Source organism: Protopterus annectens, chromosome 7.part1, assembly GCF_019279795.1.
Source record: "Protopterus annectens isolate FY-2018-M chromosome 7.part1, PAN1.0, whole genome shotgun sequence".
Taxonomy (NCBI): domain Eukaryota; kingdom Metazoa; phylum Chordata; order Ceratodontiformes; family Protopteridae; genus Protopterus; species Protopterus annectens.
In genome coordinates this window covers 141,204,378-141,224,793 of record NC_056740.1, presented here as the reverse complement: position 1 = coordinate 141,224,793, position 20,416 = coordinate 141,204,378, and the positions used below count along the sequence as shown (strand labels likewise).

Genomic DNA, 20,416 nt, shown 5'->3' with positions numbered 1-20,416 from the left:
CTTCCTTGCTGTTCAAAGAGGAGTACCCCAAGGCTCCATACTTGGACCGCTCCTTTTTACCAACAACATACTCTACTCTCTTATCAATCTCCAATACTATCTCTGAACTACCCACACTAACACAGAATTCCTTTATCTCTGTTGAAAAATGGTTCAGAAATAATCAACTAATCCTTAACCCGAAATAAACCTCAAATCCTTTTCTTCCTACCTCAGACACTCTCTCACCTTAAATCCAACTTTCCTCTTTCCTCCCTAGATGGCACCACTATCTCCCCTGCCTCACACACCAAACTCCTTGGGGTAATAATTGATGACCGACTAAAATTTGACTTGCACAAGCAACAGGCCATCAAAAAACCCACCAAAAATGTGGACTACTTTATAGGAACAAACAATTCCTCACTACTGCCACTAAACGCACTCTTGTGCAGCCATTTCTCTTACCTAGTCTTCTATATGCTTCCTTCTCCTTACCAATATCCAAACTACCTCAATGCAGAAACTGGAACAAACATACAACAAAATTGCCAGATTTATTCTAAACCAACCACTCTCGTCATATCACTGCCTCTCACTAAACAAACTTCAGTGGCTGGAATTTCCACATCTTCTCCTATAATTACAACTCCTCACTACCTTTTCCTTACTCAACAACCCCTCTCTGCCTGCTCTGGCCTCCTATGTTATTCTCTACCCCCCCCCCACCCGGCCTCTCCGGAGGTGCTGATCAGCATATTCTCTCAGTTTATAAACCCAAAAAGAATATTGGCAAACTACTTTACAAACACTCTGTCTCACTAAATTGGAACAAGCTCCCTCTCCATGTTAGATCCAACCTTTCCTTTCCCCTGTTTTAAAGAGGAGCTTAAATTCCCCACCAACTAAGCTTGAAATTATGCCGTTGCCTTGACCACACATAGTCTTAGTCTGTCCTACTGTATAACCTGTTGCATCTCCTAATTTTCTTTCTCTGTTAATAACTTCTGCTTAAACTAACCTCTTAAACCCTCGGCTCTACTACTGTAGCCCCCTACTTCCACCCATTCTCTACACTATTTATCTCCCCCCACTTCCTATCAATTTTCCTTATATTGAACAATTATTTTTTTGTTTTTACTCTTATATGTAGTAAATTTAGACCACTGCTATCAGTGCAACCCTTAATGTTCATAATTTTTTCTTTTGTTTTTTTCTCTTTATAATTAATTTTGTATTTGCATAGTTATTTTTAATAGTTTTTGTCCTGTATGTTTATCTTTGCTTATGTTTGCTGGGGCTCTTTCCCCTTGGGTCTCCACTGAAAATGGGTTGCTTACTAGCAATGCAATGCAGTTAATAACCTTTTTTTTTTTGCAATTATTTTGTATTGTGATTATTTAATATTTCTACATTTTCACTTTATCTTAATTTATGTTTGCTGGGGCTTTCCCCCTCGGGTCTCCACTGAAAATGGGTTTGTTTGCAAACTCAGTTGGACTAACCTGGTTAACAAATGTGAAATAAATAAATAAATAAATAAATAAATAAATAAAAACTTCTGGACAAAATTCAGCTTATTCCCACTTTCCAAACTTTGCACTTGATGTAAGCACCTGTAGCTTCAGTAGAAATATGACTACCACGAAGACAAAAATCCCCACTTAAAAAAATAAATAATTTTACCAAATGATAAAAAACTGGTTTCTACTATCTCATAATCTCAAATGTGTGTTCTGATCTTACCTTGTGAGTGTCTATTCGTAATTCCTTCTTAAAGCGGTTCAACATTCTTCGAAGATACATTTCAAATTCAGCTTTCCTTTTTTCCCTATGTGTTGTACAAAAAAGTTAGTTGTCTGTTATTTTTAAGATATAATCATAGCTTACTGGCTCATAATAGCAAATGCAGTTTGCTGAAGCACAATATTTGAACATTTGCTTATTCATACTCAGTAAACAGGGTTTCTTTAATGAAGTGCTAATGGTGATCACAGAGTTTACTGTGAAATTAAGAAGGGCACACAAAACCTGATCTTGCAAAAAGGCCTTTGCATGTAATGTGTTACTCAATCAACAACTAATGATTTTCTTTTCCAGTATTAACAATGAATTAATTTACATCATTGAGCAAGCATGCAGAGAAAAAAAAAAGTTGACGCCATTACCCAAGGATGGGGTAGGAGACAGTAGCTGAAAAAATATTTTTCTAAGCTAATATCACACTACAGCATAGAGTATGGGAAAAACAGGTGAGACACAGGTAAAGATGGTAGTCTCGGGAAATAGTGAACAATACATGCATCAGAGAAAATAACTGCTGTATCACTGTGAAACAGAATGGCAGCAGCAAAGCTGATGAGAGCTGCACCGTATCACACTTCTGTAGACATCTAAAAAAGCATTATGTCTACAAGCACTTACTTTACTCTTTAGAATAAACTGTCTTGCCAGTTGATAAACAATTAAAATAACTGTAAAAGCAGTTTCGGTGTTTGTTAAACTACAACCAAATTTTGAAGAACGTTAAAATGTTGCATAAAAGCTTCCCCAAATAGCCCAAGTATGCAGTGATATATGTGGCAAGACTGCAAAGGAGGAATCTAGTGTCTTGTATACAACTTGTTAGAGAAATTACATTTCCAAACAGGGTACTTAAACAGTTACTGCTGAAGCCTCCTTCCCCCAAAATAGAATAAAGTTAGTCTCATGTAACAAGTTAAATATGTAAGAGGGGAGCCTAATATATCAAGTGAAAAGGGTGGTGAGATGTAGGCTAGGTCTGGCAGCATTCCTTAGCACGGGTGTATGAACCCCGTTTGGGCCATAATTGTCTACAGCAAAGAACATAATCAAATTGTTTTTTATTTAGTTTTTTTTTCCAAAAACTGTATGGCACCACCTCCCTCTCATGGTCCTGACTAATCATTACAGAATATATCTTATGTGGAGCAGATGAACGTCGACAGTGGCTATTAAGGTTTCAAGAACAGCTATGATGTTTGATTATTCTTACAGGTTCATAGGCAAGTATTAGACTAGCTGCCCTTGCAGGTCATTTTAACCCTAGGCGACTTCCCTTCTGTTTTTTTTTTTTTTTTTTTTTAACAAGAAACATCTTTATTAAATTGTCACATATGACATAGGCAATCTTACATTTATATAAATGAAAATAAACCATACCGACACAATTTCACTTGCAAACATTATACATTTCAAACCATGCGGATACAACTGTAGCTGCAAACATTTTGCTTCACAGAACCTAGCCTAGCCTAGCCTAACCCGTGTTCCCAAGTGTATCTGGTTCAAGCAGCCACAAAAATCAGCACCTACTGTCCCTGCCCAAGAGGGACACAGGTAGAGCCCCCCAGAGTGAATTTCCAGTTACCCACCCAATTGTGCAAATTACACTTAAATAGGGCCAATAAGGGGCTTTGTTTAACATGAATAGGAAGCTTGTTCCAAAGGTGGGGCAACCTCTGTGAGACAAATCTGTCTCTCCAAAAAGTTCTGTTACTTGGCAATTTCAATTCTGTATCATAGCTCAAAAAATAATTTATTTAGTTACACCAGTTTGCTCAGTCAGTATCTCAAGCAGAGCAGTCTGCAGGGAATCTTTAAAGTCTGCCAACTCATTATACTCCCAGAAAATATGTTCCAAGTTACCACTTTCTTCCCCATCACTCCTCCAACATTTGCTTCCTACCCGAGGAAAAATTCTTTGGAGTCTACTTGGGGTATAAAAATACCTACGTAAACAATTCTAAACAAAGATCCGAATTCTTCTAGACTTTGCTGCATATTTGGAAGACAGACGTATATCCCTCCATTGTTTCTTGGTGAATTGCTTATCCATTCTCTCTTCTCAATCCTTTCTAACTTCCTCTGATTGAGTCTTATAGTTATCATGCATTATTTTACATGCTCTACTAATTATTCCTTTCTTAATGGCAACTTCTGTTCTAGATTCTATCAGTGCTGGTCTTTCATTTAGGACCCCCCTATTTCTTTCTCTTTGCCTATACTCTGATATCAATCCTTGCTATGTAAGGCAATCACTAACCTGCAGTTCAAATAAGTTCTTGGTGTATTCCCATTCTATTACCTTTCCCTCTCTAGTTATTTGCTCTCAAAACTTTGGTTCCTTTGCCAGTTTTCTCCAATAAATTCCAGCCCCCTCTTGCCTATGGCTTGTATCCCTAACTGCAGTCAACCCTATCGGCCGAATCTCCTTTCTCCATTCTTGTGTTGGCTTAGTTCTTGGAATACTTTCTGCTACTTTATGAATACAATATTCTGTATGATTACTATTATTCTCCTTAAAGGTCTGCATCCAAAATCCCAGTCTCTATTTGTTTCTTGAGCTTTCCCCATTTCATTATCATCTATTTCCACTCTGAATTATAGTTTTATGCTTGTGCTGTGTATAGGAGCCTTAACTTTGTTGCTCTGAAATACCCCTTCAAATTGTGTAATCATAATGTGCATTGTTCTATTGGAAGAATAAACTTGACTCTTGCCATCTTCCCCTGCCAGATAAAAGCCTTCAGCTCTTTATTAATTGCTATCCACAACTTCTCCTCCGGTTGATAAAAATATGCCTGACCTGTGTATAAGACTAATGGGACTAAAACATTTTAACTGCTTGTATCCTACTATCGATGTCCATATAACAGTGCTTCCATTTTCTCAGTTTTTGTATTATCTTTCGTTTAGTCTCTTCCCACATATCCTTAGCTGTCACACTGGAATAAGTTTTAATCCATACTCTTAAATACGTTATTTTATCATGTCCCCATAAATATAGATATTGCTGAACTAATTTGTATGTGGGTACATAATTTGCCGCTATTGCCTTTGTTTTAGCGTTATTAATTTTGTATCCCAAAAAGATTTGAAACTGTCTCAATATGTTCCGCAACACTGTAATGTCCCTATATGGTTTTGTCAGATATAAAATATTATCATCTGCAAATAGAGGCAGCTTTTCTTTACCTCCATACCAATTATATCCTTGAATTTCTGAATCCCTAATTTTCTTTGCAATGGTTCTAAACATAATGCAAATAAAAAAGGGAAGAGAGGACGCCCCTGCCTGGTTCCTCTGCTCAAGCAGAAATTATCAGAGAGGACCCCACACACTTCAATTTTTGCCTCTGACCCCTCATATATCCTCTTAAATCGATGTTATAATTTTATCAGGGGAATGCAAATGCTTCCATTGCTCTACTCAAAGTCCCATCTTACTCTGCCAAATGCTTTCTCTGCATCAAAATGCTACGGAACCTTGGTGGCCAAGGATGAACACAGGATAGCAGCAGATTTCTTCAGCTCCACCAATTTCATTACACTGACAGGAATTAATTACTTAAAAAATTAATTCTTTCTAAATATGTTTGTTTTATATAGTTCTTGAACTATATCTAAAAAAGAAAGGAAATCTTAACAATATTCCTGTCAGAAATCACTTTGGAAATTTTCCTGTCAGTTTATCAGTCTGAAATGAGTTCCAGTAAGACAAATTCTCAAGACTCCAGCATCAAGAAAGAACTTCAGTCTCTGATAATTATAATCCAGCAACTTACTGCTAAGATGGATAAAATGGATACTAAAATAGACACCTTCATAGAAAAAACTACAAAACAAATAGACTTGTTACATATAGACCTGCAACAACAGAAGATCCAGATGACAGGCATAGAAGAAGCTGTGAATGACATGGAAAATAGAATCCAAGAAGAGGAAATCAACATTGAGTTTCTGCTGAAACAAAATACACATTTACAAACAAAGCTGGATGACCTGGAAAATAGATCTAGGCGCAATAACATTAGGATTTTTGGACTGCCAGAAAATATTGAAGGTAACAATATTACTTCTTTTTTTAACAACATGACTCCTAAAACTTTAGACTTACCAGAAGCATTCTCTTTTGGTATCGAAGAGCACATAGATCTATAGCTAATACTAACTCTAACAAAAATATCCTAGATCAGTTATAGTTAGATTTCTATCATCTTTTGATAAAGAGATGGTTCTTAAATCTGCTTGGGCTAAAGCTCCTGTTAAGATTAATGAGACAACTGTGCATTTTGACAATGACTATTCTTCCATGGTAATAGCTAAAAGAAAAGTTTTTCTGCCACTAATAAGGGAGCTTAAAAAGCACAGTTTAAAACATACCTTCTGTTTCCTGCCAAGCTTAAAATCTTCCTTCCTGATGGTCCTAAACTTTTCGATGACTTAGACTCTGCTTTACTGTTTATCAAAAAAAATAAGATTTTGGATAAAATAGAGGAAATGGAATGGGCTAGTCCTTCATTAAAGAGACTGGCAACTGAAACTTCGTGGAAGACTTCAGAGAAGAAGAAGAGACTAAAAAAACAAATGATTTATTCTATGTTTTTTTTTTTCTCTCATCATTTTATTTCATTATTAATCTTTTTAAATATAGTTCCTGCATTTCCAGAAAGCCACAAATATTTTGAAAAAGATTTAATCAAAGTTATTCTCTGTGTGCAAAGAAATGTTTTGTTTCATAACCAGTCAAAATATCTGAAGATTTAATGGCAAGCTATGATTCAACTTGTTTCTCTTTCTGAAAAGAAGTAAGGTCAGTAATTTGATACATTTTTTTTCTTTATCTTTTTTTTCTTCTTCTTCTCCTTTTCTTCTTTTCTTTGTTTAAACAATGACATTCTATTTAGATTATGTAGTGGGTAAAGGGTGGGGGAGGGCAGGGAGAGAAGAGTAATGAAAATATGATTAATAGAATAATAACATATTTATTCCTTGTAAAAAGTTTATATGTTCTTCAAATGCTATTCCTAATTATACTTTCTTGATTATACTGCTTATGCTTGTTTGTAAATAATTTGTCATGCTTTAACTAATAATAATTAGAACTAAATAATAGTAAATAATATGTTTGATTTTTAACTCTATTAATATAAACAGTAAGTAATATTCCATTGTATATACTTCTTATAGCTTTCTCTTACATTTTTTTTATTTCTGCCTTACACCCTTTTATTTTCTACTCTCTTTTTCTTTTCTTTATTAATATATAGAAATGCTTTTGATCATATAGACAGAGTAAATAACAAGATTTGCATAAAAATTGAGTTGGGACAAAAATATTGAGTTTTATTACTTATTAATAATTTTGGGCTTAATTTCACTTACATAGAGGCTGTAATAACCTGTAAAATACATTGTGAAGGTTTTGTCATGTTTAGATGCATTTACACTGCTAAATTAATGTTTGTCACTAGTTTTTAATAAGTTTCCCGCCAAAATGTTAAGGGAGACAATCTGGGATGTGGGCTGTCTCATGCACAGTGTCCATGAGCTACTTCAAAAGCTTCAACTCTCAGAATTCTCACAGAGAAGCTGAAAGCAGTTAGTATAACCTTTGACCTAGATATCACACTGACACATCACAGATTCAGGAATAACACTCTACCAGGAAATAGAAATGATGCAAATGCGACTATGTGAAGGAAAATGAACTCTTTAACATCTAAATGTGAGTTATTTTATATAATTACTTAAATATCTATGTTATAATTCATAAAATATGTCAGTTACAATGAGTTTAAATGATGCAGTTTCTTGTAGTAAGTAAATGTCTTATTTTAGAAGGCATAGAAAATGAAACATTTATTCAAGTGTTTTTGAAAATCTACTTAACAGCAGCATAATAATCGGTGTTAAAAACTTATGTTCCAAACATATACATTACTATAACTCATTTAATTCATCTGATTGACAAGCATAAATAATTTTATAACTCTATTCTGGAAGAAATTGTCATGTGATATATTTTAAAGCAGTAGTATAGCATGGTTGTAAAATCTGGTTACTAAAATGTGTTTGCTGTGCATTATTTTGTATAAAGCAGACAGATTTATTGTAGGGACAGCAAGTAGGATAGTGCTCAGCAAGGACACAACTCAGTGAGATCAGATATATATATATATATATATATATATATATATATGTGTGTGTGTGTGTGTGTGTGTGTGTGTGTGTGTGTGTGTATGTGTGTGTGTGTGTGTGTGTGTGTGTGTGTATGTATATATATATATATATATATATATATATATATATATATATATATATATACATACATATGCATATGTGTATGTGTGTGTGTGTATGTATATATATATGTGTATATATATGTGTGTGTGTATGTGTGTGTGTATATATATATATATATATATATATATATATATATATATATATATGTGTGTGTGTGTGTGTGTGTGTGTGTGTATATATATATATATATATATATATATATATATATGTGTGTGTGTATGTGTGTGTGTGTGTATATATATATATATATATATATATATATATATATATATATATATATATATGGGTTCCTATCACTTCATGTGTAATCACCGACACTCACCTCTTCGACACCAATCCATCGACATATCATCGACATTCGGTGGCGATCTTCCCCTCACAGGACCCATGGTAGCTTTCAAGGTAAATTATACGGAATCACGTAAACCCTGATCGGTGTAACACAGGAAGAAGCGCTACCATGGGTCCTGTGAGGGGGAAGATCGCTTACCGGAATTGTCGATGATATGGACGCCGATGGATTGGTGTCGGAGAGGTGAGTGTCGGTGATTACACAGTTCGATGAAGTGATAGGAACCCATATATATATATATATATATATATGTGTGTGTGTGTGTATATGTATATAAGTGTTTCTGAGAATCTGCATAACTATGCAGTATGATTTATAACAATTTCTATGAATACAATATTTTATTCTATTGACAATAATGAGTTTGAGCAAATGCTCATATACAAGCAATTCAAGGTTTTTTTGGAAGCTGTTAATTGCATTTACATGACAGAAAATAGATGCATCTTAATATATGTAATGTCTGAATCATATTAGCCAAAGTTTTTGATTTAAATGAATGTTAGAACTTATTTTTCTCTCCTCTTGATTTCTAACATCAAGATTATTTGAATGCTATTTGAATACAAGTGTTTTATATTACATAGATGTATATAGTAGTATGAACAGTTTAAAAAAAAAAAAAAAAAGTTTATTTTAGTTTATATGATGCTGTTTTACCAAATGTGTAGTCTTGTCTTTCTAGATAATTGAATTGAAAACTGTTAACCTCAGTTAAATATAACTAGTATTAAATTGATAAGGTGGTAGCTGAGGTACTGCTGCTTAGGGTAGGGGGTTAACTTGAGTGGTAAATACTACTCTAAGGTGGAGTTTATAACTCCAGGCTGGATGCAAGGTTTAATCCTTACATTATTTTCACTTGTTCATTGTTATTTGTATATAGTTTTGACATCCACAATATATTTTGTACACTCATTATCACTACAAACAAAATTGAATCCTATACAAAATCCCATAAGAGATTCAATAAATACAGCTATATTTAAAGGTACACCTAAAGGAGGAGATGTAACTTTACTTATCTTGTTATTTGTTATTTTGATCATAAGATTCTTAAGTTTTAAAAATGCCAAATGACATCTTTAAAAGGAATTTCTTTAAACATTAATGGATTGAATAATCCGTGTAAAAGGGCAAGCCTAATAAGATACATTAATTTACATAAGGCCAACTTAGTCTTCCTGCAAGAAACCCATCTCTTGAAAAAAGATATTGATAAACTAGCCACAAACAAATATACAGTATTGGTTAGTTCAGAGCACACTCAAAAAAAAGAGGAGTGGCTATTTTATGGAATAAAAGTATGCCCATTCCTAAAACCATTAAGTCTTATCAGGATGACAAAGGAATGTTTTGTATGGTTACAATACAAATTAATGGGAAGACTTACACTTTAATTAATGTATATTGGATACCTGGAATTGGTATTAATACAGTGAAACATCATCTTGATAAGATCATATCATTCTCTATAGGAGATATTATTTTAGCTGGTGACTTTAATTGTATACTACATGAAAGTGATACTACCACTATAGGAAAAGAAGAATTACATCTAATGCAAAACATTTAAATGATTTTGCTAATTCTTATCATTTGAATGATATTAATAATCAGATAGATTCAAAAGCATTACCATACACCTTTTTTCTAACAGATACAAAACTTATTCAAAAATAGATAGGGTCTTTATTTCTAACCAGATGGTAACAGATTTAATTAATTCCAAAATCATTTCATGTCCTATATCTGATCATAATTCAATTGTTTTTGAATTCATGATAAAAATACTCATAAAGTTCAGATCAAAAGGATACCAGCATACTTAACTCAACTAAAAGACTATAAAGAATATATACTTTCAGAAGTAAAACATTTTTAGACATAAATAATACTCCTGAAGTCTCCATTGTTTATGTTTGGGATGCCTTAAAATCATATCTATATGGACAAAGTATCAGATGGTATAATAATAAAAGGAAATCGTGGGATAAGGAATTGTTAGATATTCAAAGTAAATTAGACTCTTATAAACATAATAATAAAGAAAATATTATGGACAAGAAAGTTATTGAAGAAATAAACAAACTAAATGAGAAATACAAAGAAATTTTAACTCATAAAGTTAAAATAACTTTAGAGAAATACAAGTTTTTGTCTTATTCAATAAGCCCCAAATACTTACAAAGACTTAAAAATAAAACAAAAAGGTTGAATAAACAAAACCATATCAAAGAAATCTTTTCTCTAAGGAAAAAGAAGAATATTTTTAGTATACCAGAAATACTAGATGAATTTAGAAATCACTTTCACAAAATTAACCATAATAACATTAACATGGAACCTAAAGATAAAATAAAGGAGTTTATAACCACAAACATGAATAAAAAGCTTAATAAACAACAGATTAAACTATTGGACAAGAGTATTTCATATACAGAAGTTATTACACAAATAAATAAGCTTAAATCAAACAAAGCACCAGGTAATGATGGTATTATACCAGAGATATATAAAATCCTTTCTAAAAGTACATATTCATTAATACATAAGGTTTTTATTTTGGCCCAAACTGAGTTAATAACCCCCCCCATCTTGGCAATATACATTTATTTCGCCAATTTTAAAACCTAATAAAGATCCAACTAGATGCTCTTCATATCGGCCCATCTCATTACTTAATGTTGATTATAAAATGTTTATGAGTATTTTTGCTGATAGATTGAAGACAATCATTCCCGGCATTATAGATCAGACAGGCTTCATTGTAAATAGAAATACTTTTGATAATATAAGAAGAACTTTAACATTAATTGATTTTGCAAATAGGAAAAAGAAAGATTTAACACTTATTAGTCTTGATATAAGTTCAGCATTTGATTCAGTAAGTTGGGACTATCTGTTTACCTTAATGAAGTGCACAAACTTCTCAGATGCATTTGTAAATCTAATTGAGCATTTATACAAAGGAACGTTGGCTTATATTAAGGTAGGAACATATGTTTCACAAAAATACCCATTCTTAAAGGTACAAAACAAGGATGTCCACTTTCTCCACTATTATTCACTTTAGTAATGGAGCCTTGGGCTAATTTGATCAGAAACAGTACTGACATAGAGGGTTTTGAAATAGATGAAAATACAACATCCAAAATTCAACTTTTGCAGATGATGTTCTAATTACATCAGCAGGATCTAATTCTTCTATGCAGTCTCTATTTGATAAAATGATGAATTTTAAAAGTATTTCTGGTTTAATATTCAATGAAGAAAAAACTAAAATACTACCTATATATACACAAAAAATATTCTCATTAGTGATTTTACTAAATATGTACCCAATTCAGGTCAGATAGCTTATTTAGGTATAATACTATCTAAAGATATTAAATCTATTATATATAATAATTATAATACCTGTTTTCTTAATATACAAAATCTTTTTAATACCTGGAATAATATGTTTTTACTATGGAGGAGAGACTTACAATTATTAAAATGATAATATTCCCCAAGATTTTATACTTAATACAATCAATAATACTTCCACCTACAAAAATAATTATCAAGAAACTGAATACACTAATGTTAAATTTCCTATGGGCACCTAATAGACCTAGGATTGCATTAAAGAAACATACTAATAGCTGGTCTCAAGGGGGTATTTCTTTTCCAGACTTTAATTTATATACTATCTCTTCTATTGTAAAAGTTATTACTTTATTAATAGATCAGTCATATGTCGCAAAATGGAAAGATTATTGGGAGCTAATTAGTATGCACTTCATGAAAATCTCCTTAACACATAAAAATATGATTGTAAATAACTCCATGTTATGGTTACTAAAGGAATTTTGTACTTCACCTATTACACCTAAACATATAGTTTGTTACCCATTAAATATTATTATTAGCTATCGTAACTTTATATTCATGCACCCTAAGTATAGGGAATGGAATTTTATTGTATTCCCTATAATGTATACTCAGGGTATGCTTTTGTCATCTACTTCTGAAGGAACTCATTTAGCTATAGATAATGATCTAAAGTACTGGTATCAGTTGATATCTGATAATAAAGTTAAAAATCTAGATTTCTTAAAACAAGAATTTGATCTAAGAGAAACTTGCTGGTTAGAGGTTCAGACCTTTAGACAACATCTCATTAATAAAATAGATCTAATGTCTATAACAGTTAAAGAATCTATTCCAACACTGATTGATTACTTGATATTAAATTTACAACATAAAGTTTCTGATAAAGGTAAACTTTCATACATACATAAAATTATCAGACAAGAAACTTTTTACAGTGTAGATTCATACTGGAATTATTTCACTTCTATTAATGGGGACCCACCAAATCAACAAGATAAACAATATATATTGGAATCTGCTTATAGAACTACGCCTTCCATTGTCTGGAGACTTTATACATGGAAATTTTTACATAGATCTTTTTATACACCTTTGATGATGAATAAAATAAATAATAAAGATAATTTATGTAAGAGATGTAATGTAGAAATTAATGCTGACTGGGCTCATATGTTTTATGACTGTATAAAATTGAAAGAATACTGGAAGTCAATTAATGAATTTTTGCAGGCTCTTTTTACATTATTTCTAAATCTCTTATATTATTCAACACACCTGTACCTCAAAGTGTTAAAAAGGTTAAGCTTCCCTTGTTATGGTCTATTCTAGCAGTGGCTAGGAAAATAATAACTAGAAATTGGATTTCAGATACACCTCCTTCGTTCAATGAATTTAAAAATGTTATGAATATAGTGTGCCATACGGAAATAAACACAATTAGGACAAGAACAACTAGAAAAACATCTTATTATATTGTATGGGATAATTTACAAAATTTGTTAAAAAATTCTAATTTCAATAGCACGGTATTTTAGTTTAATTAATTGATCTGATTGTAGTGGATGTCTTTGTAAATACTTTAGTTGTTTTGTTGAATATTATAATAATACCTATTTTTAATTACTTGTATAAAATTGTTATGATATTTCTCTTATATGTTAAAACAATAAACCTGTTTTGAAAAAAAAAAAATGCTACGGAACCTTGCTGGCTAGGCTTACCTAGGCCCTTGAGCCGATAGCATAGTACCTACATATGAACCTATAAAATCCACCAATAACAGTGGTATTTTCTTACATTCTGTTTCCCCCTGGATCATTAGTGTTCTGTTAATGGTGTCAAATGTTTGCCTTCTCTCCACACCACCACACTAATCCATATCTATCAATTTTGGCATCACTTTTGCCATTCTTTTAGCCATTATAGACATAAACCCTTTATAATCTTGGTTTATTATTGAAATGGGCCTGTGTGAAGCTGGATCTGATGGCTCTTTACCCTCTATGTATTACAGCTACCATCACTTTCTTCCAGGATATTGGCACTTCTCCTCTCTTGAAATACTGTTAAATAAAACCTTTCAGGTCTTTGTCAGCTTTTTCCCTCCTAGGTTCCAAACTTCCACAGGGATACCATCTATTCCTGGGGACTTTCCTGTAGATTGGTTATACATCACCATTTTATTTCAGCTCCTCCTAGCCTGTCAGTAAGTGAAGCTCCTCTACTTCTAACTTTGGCACATTTAATTCTTCCATAAACATTTACATTTGTACCTTTCTTGATTTCCATATTTCTCTGTTTTACACAGACTTTCATAGAATTTCCAAAATATTTCTAATACTTACACAGGATCCCTTATGATCTTCCTCGTCATAGACTACCTAAGCTTGGTGACAGCCCTTTCTACTTTCTGTTGCCTGAGTCATTGTGCTAAAAGTGTTTGTGCTCTAGAGTTATTACAAAAAACAGCTGCTTAACAGCAACCTTTCTAAACTTGTGTATATTATAGAGGTCATCCCATATTTCTATTTAGCAACCTGCAGTTGCTCCTCTTCTTGTTCTATGAGATTCCCCCTAGTTTACAATACTTTAGCATTTGTCAGTCCCTCTAAATAATTCTTCTTAACCATATCTGCCTTTCTTTTATTTCCAGACTATTTTTAAACTCCACTTTGATTTCATCCCACTCCCTAGCTATATTTTCAGAAGAAATTTCTATTGTTTCTAACAACTCCTGAATAATTTCAACTACACATTCCTTAGATTCATTCCTCTCTTTTCAATAGATAGGTGGGAGAGCACCAGTGTCTCATTTTTACTTAATTAACCTGTGTTTTTATTTTAGTTATCACTGGCGCATAACATGAAATAGTTACTGGATGCATATCAAGACCTTCTATTAAATGCACATGTTCCTGGGAAATATAAACTCTGTCTAGCCTAGCCCAGTGCTTGTATCTTGAGGAATAATATGTAAATTCACTCCAAACTCCTAGTACTGAATTCACATCTTCCATGCCAAATATTGCTGACTTCCCTTCTTGTGCTTGAAATAACTTACCCATTTGGTTATAGCTTGACCTTACCCCACCCACTGTCGATAATTATATATTGCCCCTAATAAGAATAACTGTGATCATAACATAGATAATTTGAGGAGTGAGGCATCCAGCAAATCTAATTTGTTGTTTATATATTTGAAGTTTATCAACTCTATTTTTAGGCAATGTCTGGGATTCACAGAGAAATATATAAGTGCTTCATGGCAGAGAAGACATGCATTTGGCATTGTTTATGAAACACAGATACCCTACACATGGCCAATGCATAGAATAATTACGGTTATACTATGTGATATTCGATTATGAGTTCCAGCTTTTGTTGGTTGATGTGTATTGTGTGAGTAATATTCTGACCATTAAAAGTAAGCACATAATAACTGTATAGTAAGTAAGCAATTAATTACAAGGTGTTACTGGGCAAGTATGAGTTCTTTGTGTTGCATAAACAGATTGTGGAATATTAACTTAACTTGGGGGCCACAGCTGGAAAGAATACAAGTGTAAAGTAGCAATTTAAATGAAATGTTGCTATTTTTAATAAAGGTGAATAGGAATTTCAAAATGTTAAATTATTTACAATGCAATTTAATATATGTATCAGCAAATATGGGTGCTATAATGATGACTAGAAAGATGGATCTTGCAGGCTGTTCCATATAGGATAAGAAATTGATTTCTGAATTTTTAAAATATTTTTAAATACTGCATAACACTGCAATAACTGCTACTGAACATACTTATAAATAACTTGGGGGGGGGGATAACTTAATACGATGCAGCTGAGTTTGTTTAGTATAAGACAGGGAGAAGTACATTTCACATATTGGGACAGAAAAGTATTTAAAATATAGGGGGCTGTGTTATCTCTCATAGTAGAAGTCAAGGAGAAGCATTATGGCAATTTGTAATGGAGAAGATTATCAGAAGGAAAATTAGTACAGCTGCTGCTAAAATAACAGTTAAGCTCATTTTGTGATGCTGCTATGAGGGAAGATGGATAATGATGTGTATCCACAGCTACAATTATAAAAAACTCAGGATGGAGTAGGAATGGGGATACTTTGTTCAGGGCCCCTACAAGCAAATGTATGCAAACTGTGGTGACTTTTTAAGTCCACATTGCATGGTACGGGTACATGCATAACTTGTTCTACCACAAAAATATAGAGACTTACAAACAGGCACTCAATCGAATTTACTGCATGCCTCGAGTGAGTTTTCAGTAAATGGACTCAGTGCTTTAGCTCTGCCACACTATTCATAATTTTTGCAATACATAATTACTAAAAGCAGGCCACACACCAGACTTTCAACATCTAAACATGCCACTGGTTTGTCATTATTTCATTGTTACAGGTTGTGACGCCCACAGTCTGTGTAGAGTTAGTAATTTTAGTAAAACCGAAGTGGCAGATTAAAATAATTCAGTACAGAAAAAGTGATGGATGAATATAAAAACTATATTTATAAAAATCCTGGAGACTGAAGCATAAATAGGTAATTGACTGCAAATGACCAATTTAACAATTAATATAATGAACTGTGTTATACTAGCTCATCCAAAACATGGTCTTCCTGCATCAAATTCCTGGGATTTGGAGTACTCACTCCATCCCAGCTTTAGAGGATGTGTGTTCAGTATGCCACCTCTCAATTCTCTTACAGCTTTTGTGGCAAGTGTTCAGTGGAAATGTTGTGGTATTGGCAAAGAGCTTAGAGTCATAGGAGTGATCATATTTGTTAACCCCAATACCTTTACTACAGCTTTTGGGGACTGTCTTCAACAACATTGCTGTGGCACTGCCACAGGGCTTCGTTTTGAAGAAACAATCATGTCCGTTATCTCAGTACATTACAGGTTTTTGGGATGAATGCTCAGTGGAAATGCCGTGGCACTGAAAATGCTTTTCTTAGAAAAGCAATGCTGAGCATCAGCCCTAACACCTTGTCCCAATCAAAGTGTCAGTCTATCACTTAACTAAAATTCTACCAAATGAAAAACACTGTACAGTACACACTTCTCTCCCAGGATGATCTGTTGGTACAGCAGCAGCAAGTCACATCTATGTCTACATGCATGAAAAAATGGGATGGGGACCACAAGTGGGTGGAGAGTAACAGTATGTGATGCTGAAGAGTGGACTGTACTGAGAGTGTCTGCAACAGGCAAGCAAACATGCTCTAAATGACTGCCATTCTGAGCAAAACAAGTGTTCAAAACAGCAGCTGTGCATCAAACAAAAAAAATGACAGCTCCTTGTTGAAGAATGGCACTCTCACACTCCCATGCATGGGAACACAGAGGTTCTCATGCATGGTTTTAGGAATATCTTCCAATTAATGTACAGAGGACTTGCAAACAATGTTTTACAGAGAATAGTTGAAATGACATTACAGTAAAATGTACTCTTTCCTGTGCAACACTGCCCTGCAGCTATCTGAAAATTGCCTCAAGTAAAAGTCAGTAAAATTTAGAGGCCAAACTGCCCATATGGAACTGACCAATGTCTACAACATGCACATATAAAGACATCAATGGAACAGCAGTGCTCTGGAATGATAATGCAGGTTGTTAGGAGTCTCATTTTAAGGAATAATAAATTCATATATACCCACATTTAAAATCTTTGGCTGTATATACAAGAAAAGTTGTCCAACTTAAACATATATAACATATGACTGTCACAGTTTGACATAAACATAAAGGTTCACAAAAAAGAGCCATCACCAAAGCAATATGGCTGAAACTGAAAACTGTACTCTTTCATACAATGTTTGACAATTTTCTTAAAGTTTCTAAAACAAAAATAATCATTAAATTAGAATGAAAAAAATAATGCCAACCATATCTTAGCTCTCCGAGTAGTAAAACCCTTTGACACAGCAATATGGTTCTAAAGGAAAATTAGATACACTAGCAATTAAATTACCCAATTTACAAGCCAAGAAAAGAGACTCAGAAAATATGGTTATTTTATAACATGATAGCTTCATTATTAGGAATGTCTATCTTACGTTTTCAATAATGTCAAAAGACCCATATGCAGAAGGCTGATGGAAGAAACGCCATAATTTATTGTTTATGAGAGCTCTGTAAGATAATTTTCATGTCCTGCGTCGGGTAACTCAGAACTCGTCTGATGCTTCACATTTTCCTACAACCTCAAGCAACGCAATCCAGAACCCTAATTGTACACCTCATAAGAACTATTTTATCATGTCTAACTGGAAAAAAAATCTCTTTCATCTACCATTCATGACTTCTTCAACCTTCTGTCTGTCCTCTTCATCTTCACTCCTCACATTTACCCTCAAGCAGTGTGGTGTGTCCTAATTGCACAGACTTTTTCCTTCTCTGTTCTAATATATCAATGTCCAGTTTTCTAAGCCCAGCTGACATCCCTGCCCTCCATTCCATTTACCATTTTAGCAGCTCTGTTTGTGCAAGGTTTCTACCAGTGTAATTTTATTGCACTGTATGGTACCACAGCTACAGACAGTATTCCAGATGTAGCAGTACTGATGCTGCATACAACTGAAGTATGGCTAAAGCATTTCAACATCTTAATGACATCTTAATGATATCTGTGACTGAGTTCTCGCACAGGAAAGTACAAGTCAACTCAGTGGTGGTGATCACAAATCCTTTTTCTTCTGAATCTTGCCTCAGATCATCCCACTAATACCAGCTGCATTCAGAGAATTCTCTGACCACAAGGTGCATACGTTTTCACTGTCTACATCAAACTGCAGCTGTCAAGTGTCTACTCATAAAATTACTTGCCACAAATCTCTCTAGAGTCTGGTTCCTGCATCTATAATTACTGCACCAATATTGCACCTTCACCATACAAGCTGCTGTTATCAACACCAAGTATGACATCCAGCAATTATAACAGGGCTGGCCCCAACACTAAAGTGGTACTCTGCTACTTACTGAGTGTTCGGACAATTTCACTAAGGAGAACCGCGAGAGCACACACACACACACACACACACACACACACACACACACACACACACAACCACACAGACACAGACAGAAACACTTGTGCATGCATGGGCTATTTGTAAAGATAAAGGAATAAGTAATCAAAACACAAATTCAGTACAGACATTATTTTGCATCATATGTGAGAGTAAACATGACCATAAAGGCATATTAAACAGGCAATTATGAAGAACACAAAGATGAATAAATCTGTTATAACATAAAAAAGGCAAAATGGCATGACATATTACTAAGCTTATATTATTAAATGCCAGGTTCAAGCCACAAACAACAAAACATTAAAATATGTAAGATCTTAGACGTACAGACTGAACAAGTAACTTTTTCATTTAAAAATAATAAAAATACACAATCATTTTCTCCAAATGGTAACCTTACCAAACTCTCTGGAAGCACTCCATGAGTATAGGAAGAAAATGAAAAAAAAAGGAATCTAATGCAACTTCCAAACAGGTACAATCTGCATATTGTTCAATACTTTCTGCTGAGTTGCTTACTAAACCTTCCTTGTTCTTAACTAGAATTTTCCACTGAAAGCTGTACTTTTATGAACTCTATCTGAATGAGACTCCTGTAGCATCCTACACTTGGCTACAGAGCCAACAGAACAGGTTGGTGTCATTCCTAATCCTAACATCACTGTTATGCTATCTATAAAGAAATAATAAGTGGCCAAGTATATATCCCTGTGTTACATCGGTTCTGAATGTTCACAGATCACACATGGAACCATTAAGTGTATGACTAATACTAGAACCTCCACAGTTTCCCCTGTGGTATGAGCAGCGCCACCATACTGCAATTTTTCAGATTCCCTATTTTCCAGCAGCCAAAAGGATCTTGTTTTATGGCTTGCACCATCATCACATACTCCATTCTAGCAGCATCTGCAGTACAGGCTTGACAAAACATATGCAGATTCCAAAAAAAGTCATTCATCAACCTATTGATAAACTACATTATCTGTGATTTAGGTTAGTGGCAGCTGCAACAAAAACACCCCTCTTATAAATATGCACCGAGGTGGCGTTTCTTTATACTTTGTGGAAATGCCATCTAAAAAGCAAGTTGCTGGTCAAACAGACAAGGACAAATTAAAATGTCTATACTAACTTTCACAAAACAAGGTCTTATACCATCTAAGTCAGTTTTGCATCTTGGACACTACTTAACATATCTCTAGGAGATAATAAAAATAGTAAAAAATATGAAGCTCTCCAACTTCATAATTAGTCCTAGGAAGAAATCCTTGCTACATTATAAAATAATTATAAAACACTGGGTAATATCAAGAGTTGGTAGAAGCCTCACTATTCTGTTCTTAAACATTTTGTACTGTTGTACTATCTGATTTTCCTAAACTGTTATGGCTAACCTCCCATAATAGTATTATTTTTCTGTTTTCTCAAACATGTACTTCTCTATTTTATAAGTATCTCAGTTTAATTCAGATTCTGGATTACATTTTCTATATTGCTTTTACATTTATAAAATGCATCAGTCTGGGCTAAGATGACCTCC

General features: G+C 33.6%; 1 protein-coding gene across 1 annotated transcript in view; it reads right to left on the bottom strand.

Annotated features, from left to right (window-relative positions):
• XPC (XPC complex subunit, DNA damage recognition and repair factor) overlaps positions 1 to 20,416 on the bottom strand; it is a 1,641,424-nt gene that overhangs the window by 924,317 nt on the left and 696,691 nt on the right. Inside the window, exon 5 of the mRNA XM_044078598.1 lies at positions 1,726 to 1,810. Within this exon, the coding sequence (XP_043934533.1) occupies positions 1,726 to 1,810 (85 nt within the window). The remainder of the gene's footprint in view (positions 1 to 1,725; positions 1,811 to 20,416) is intronic.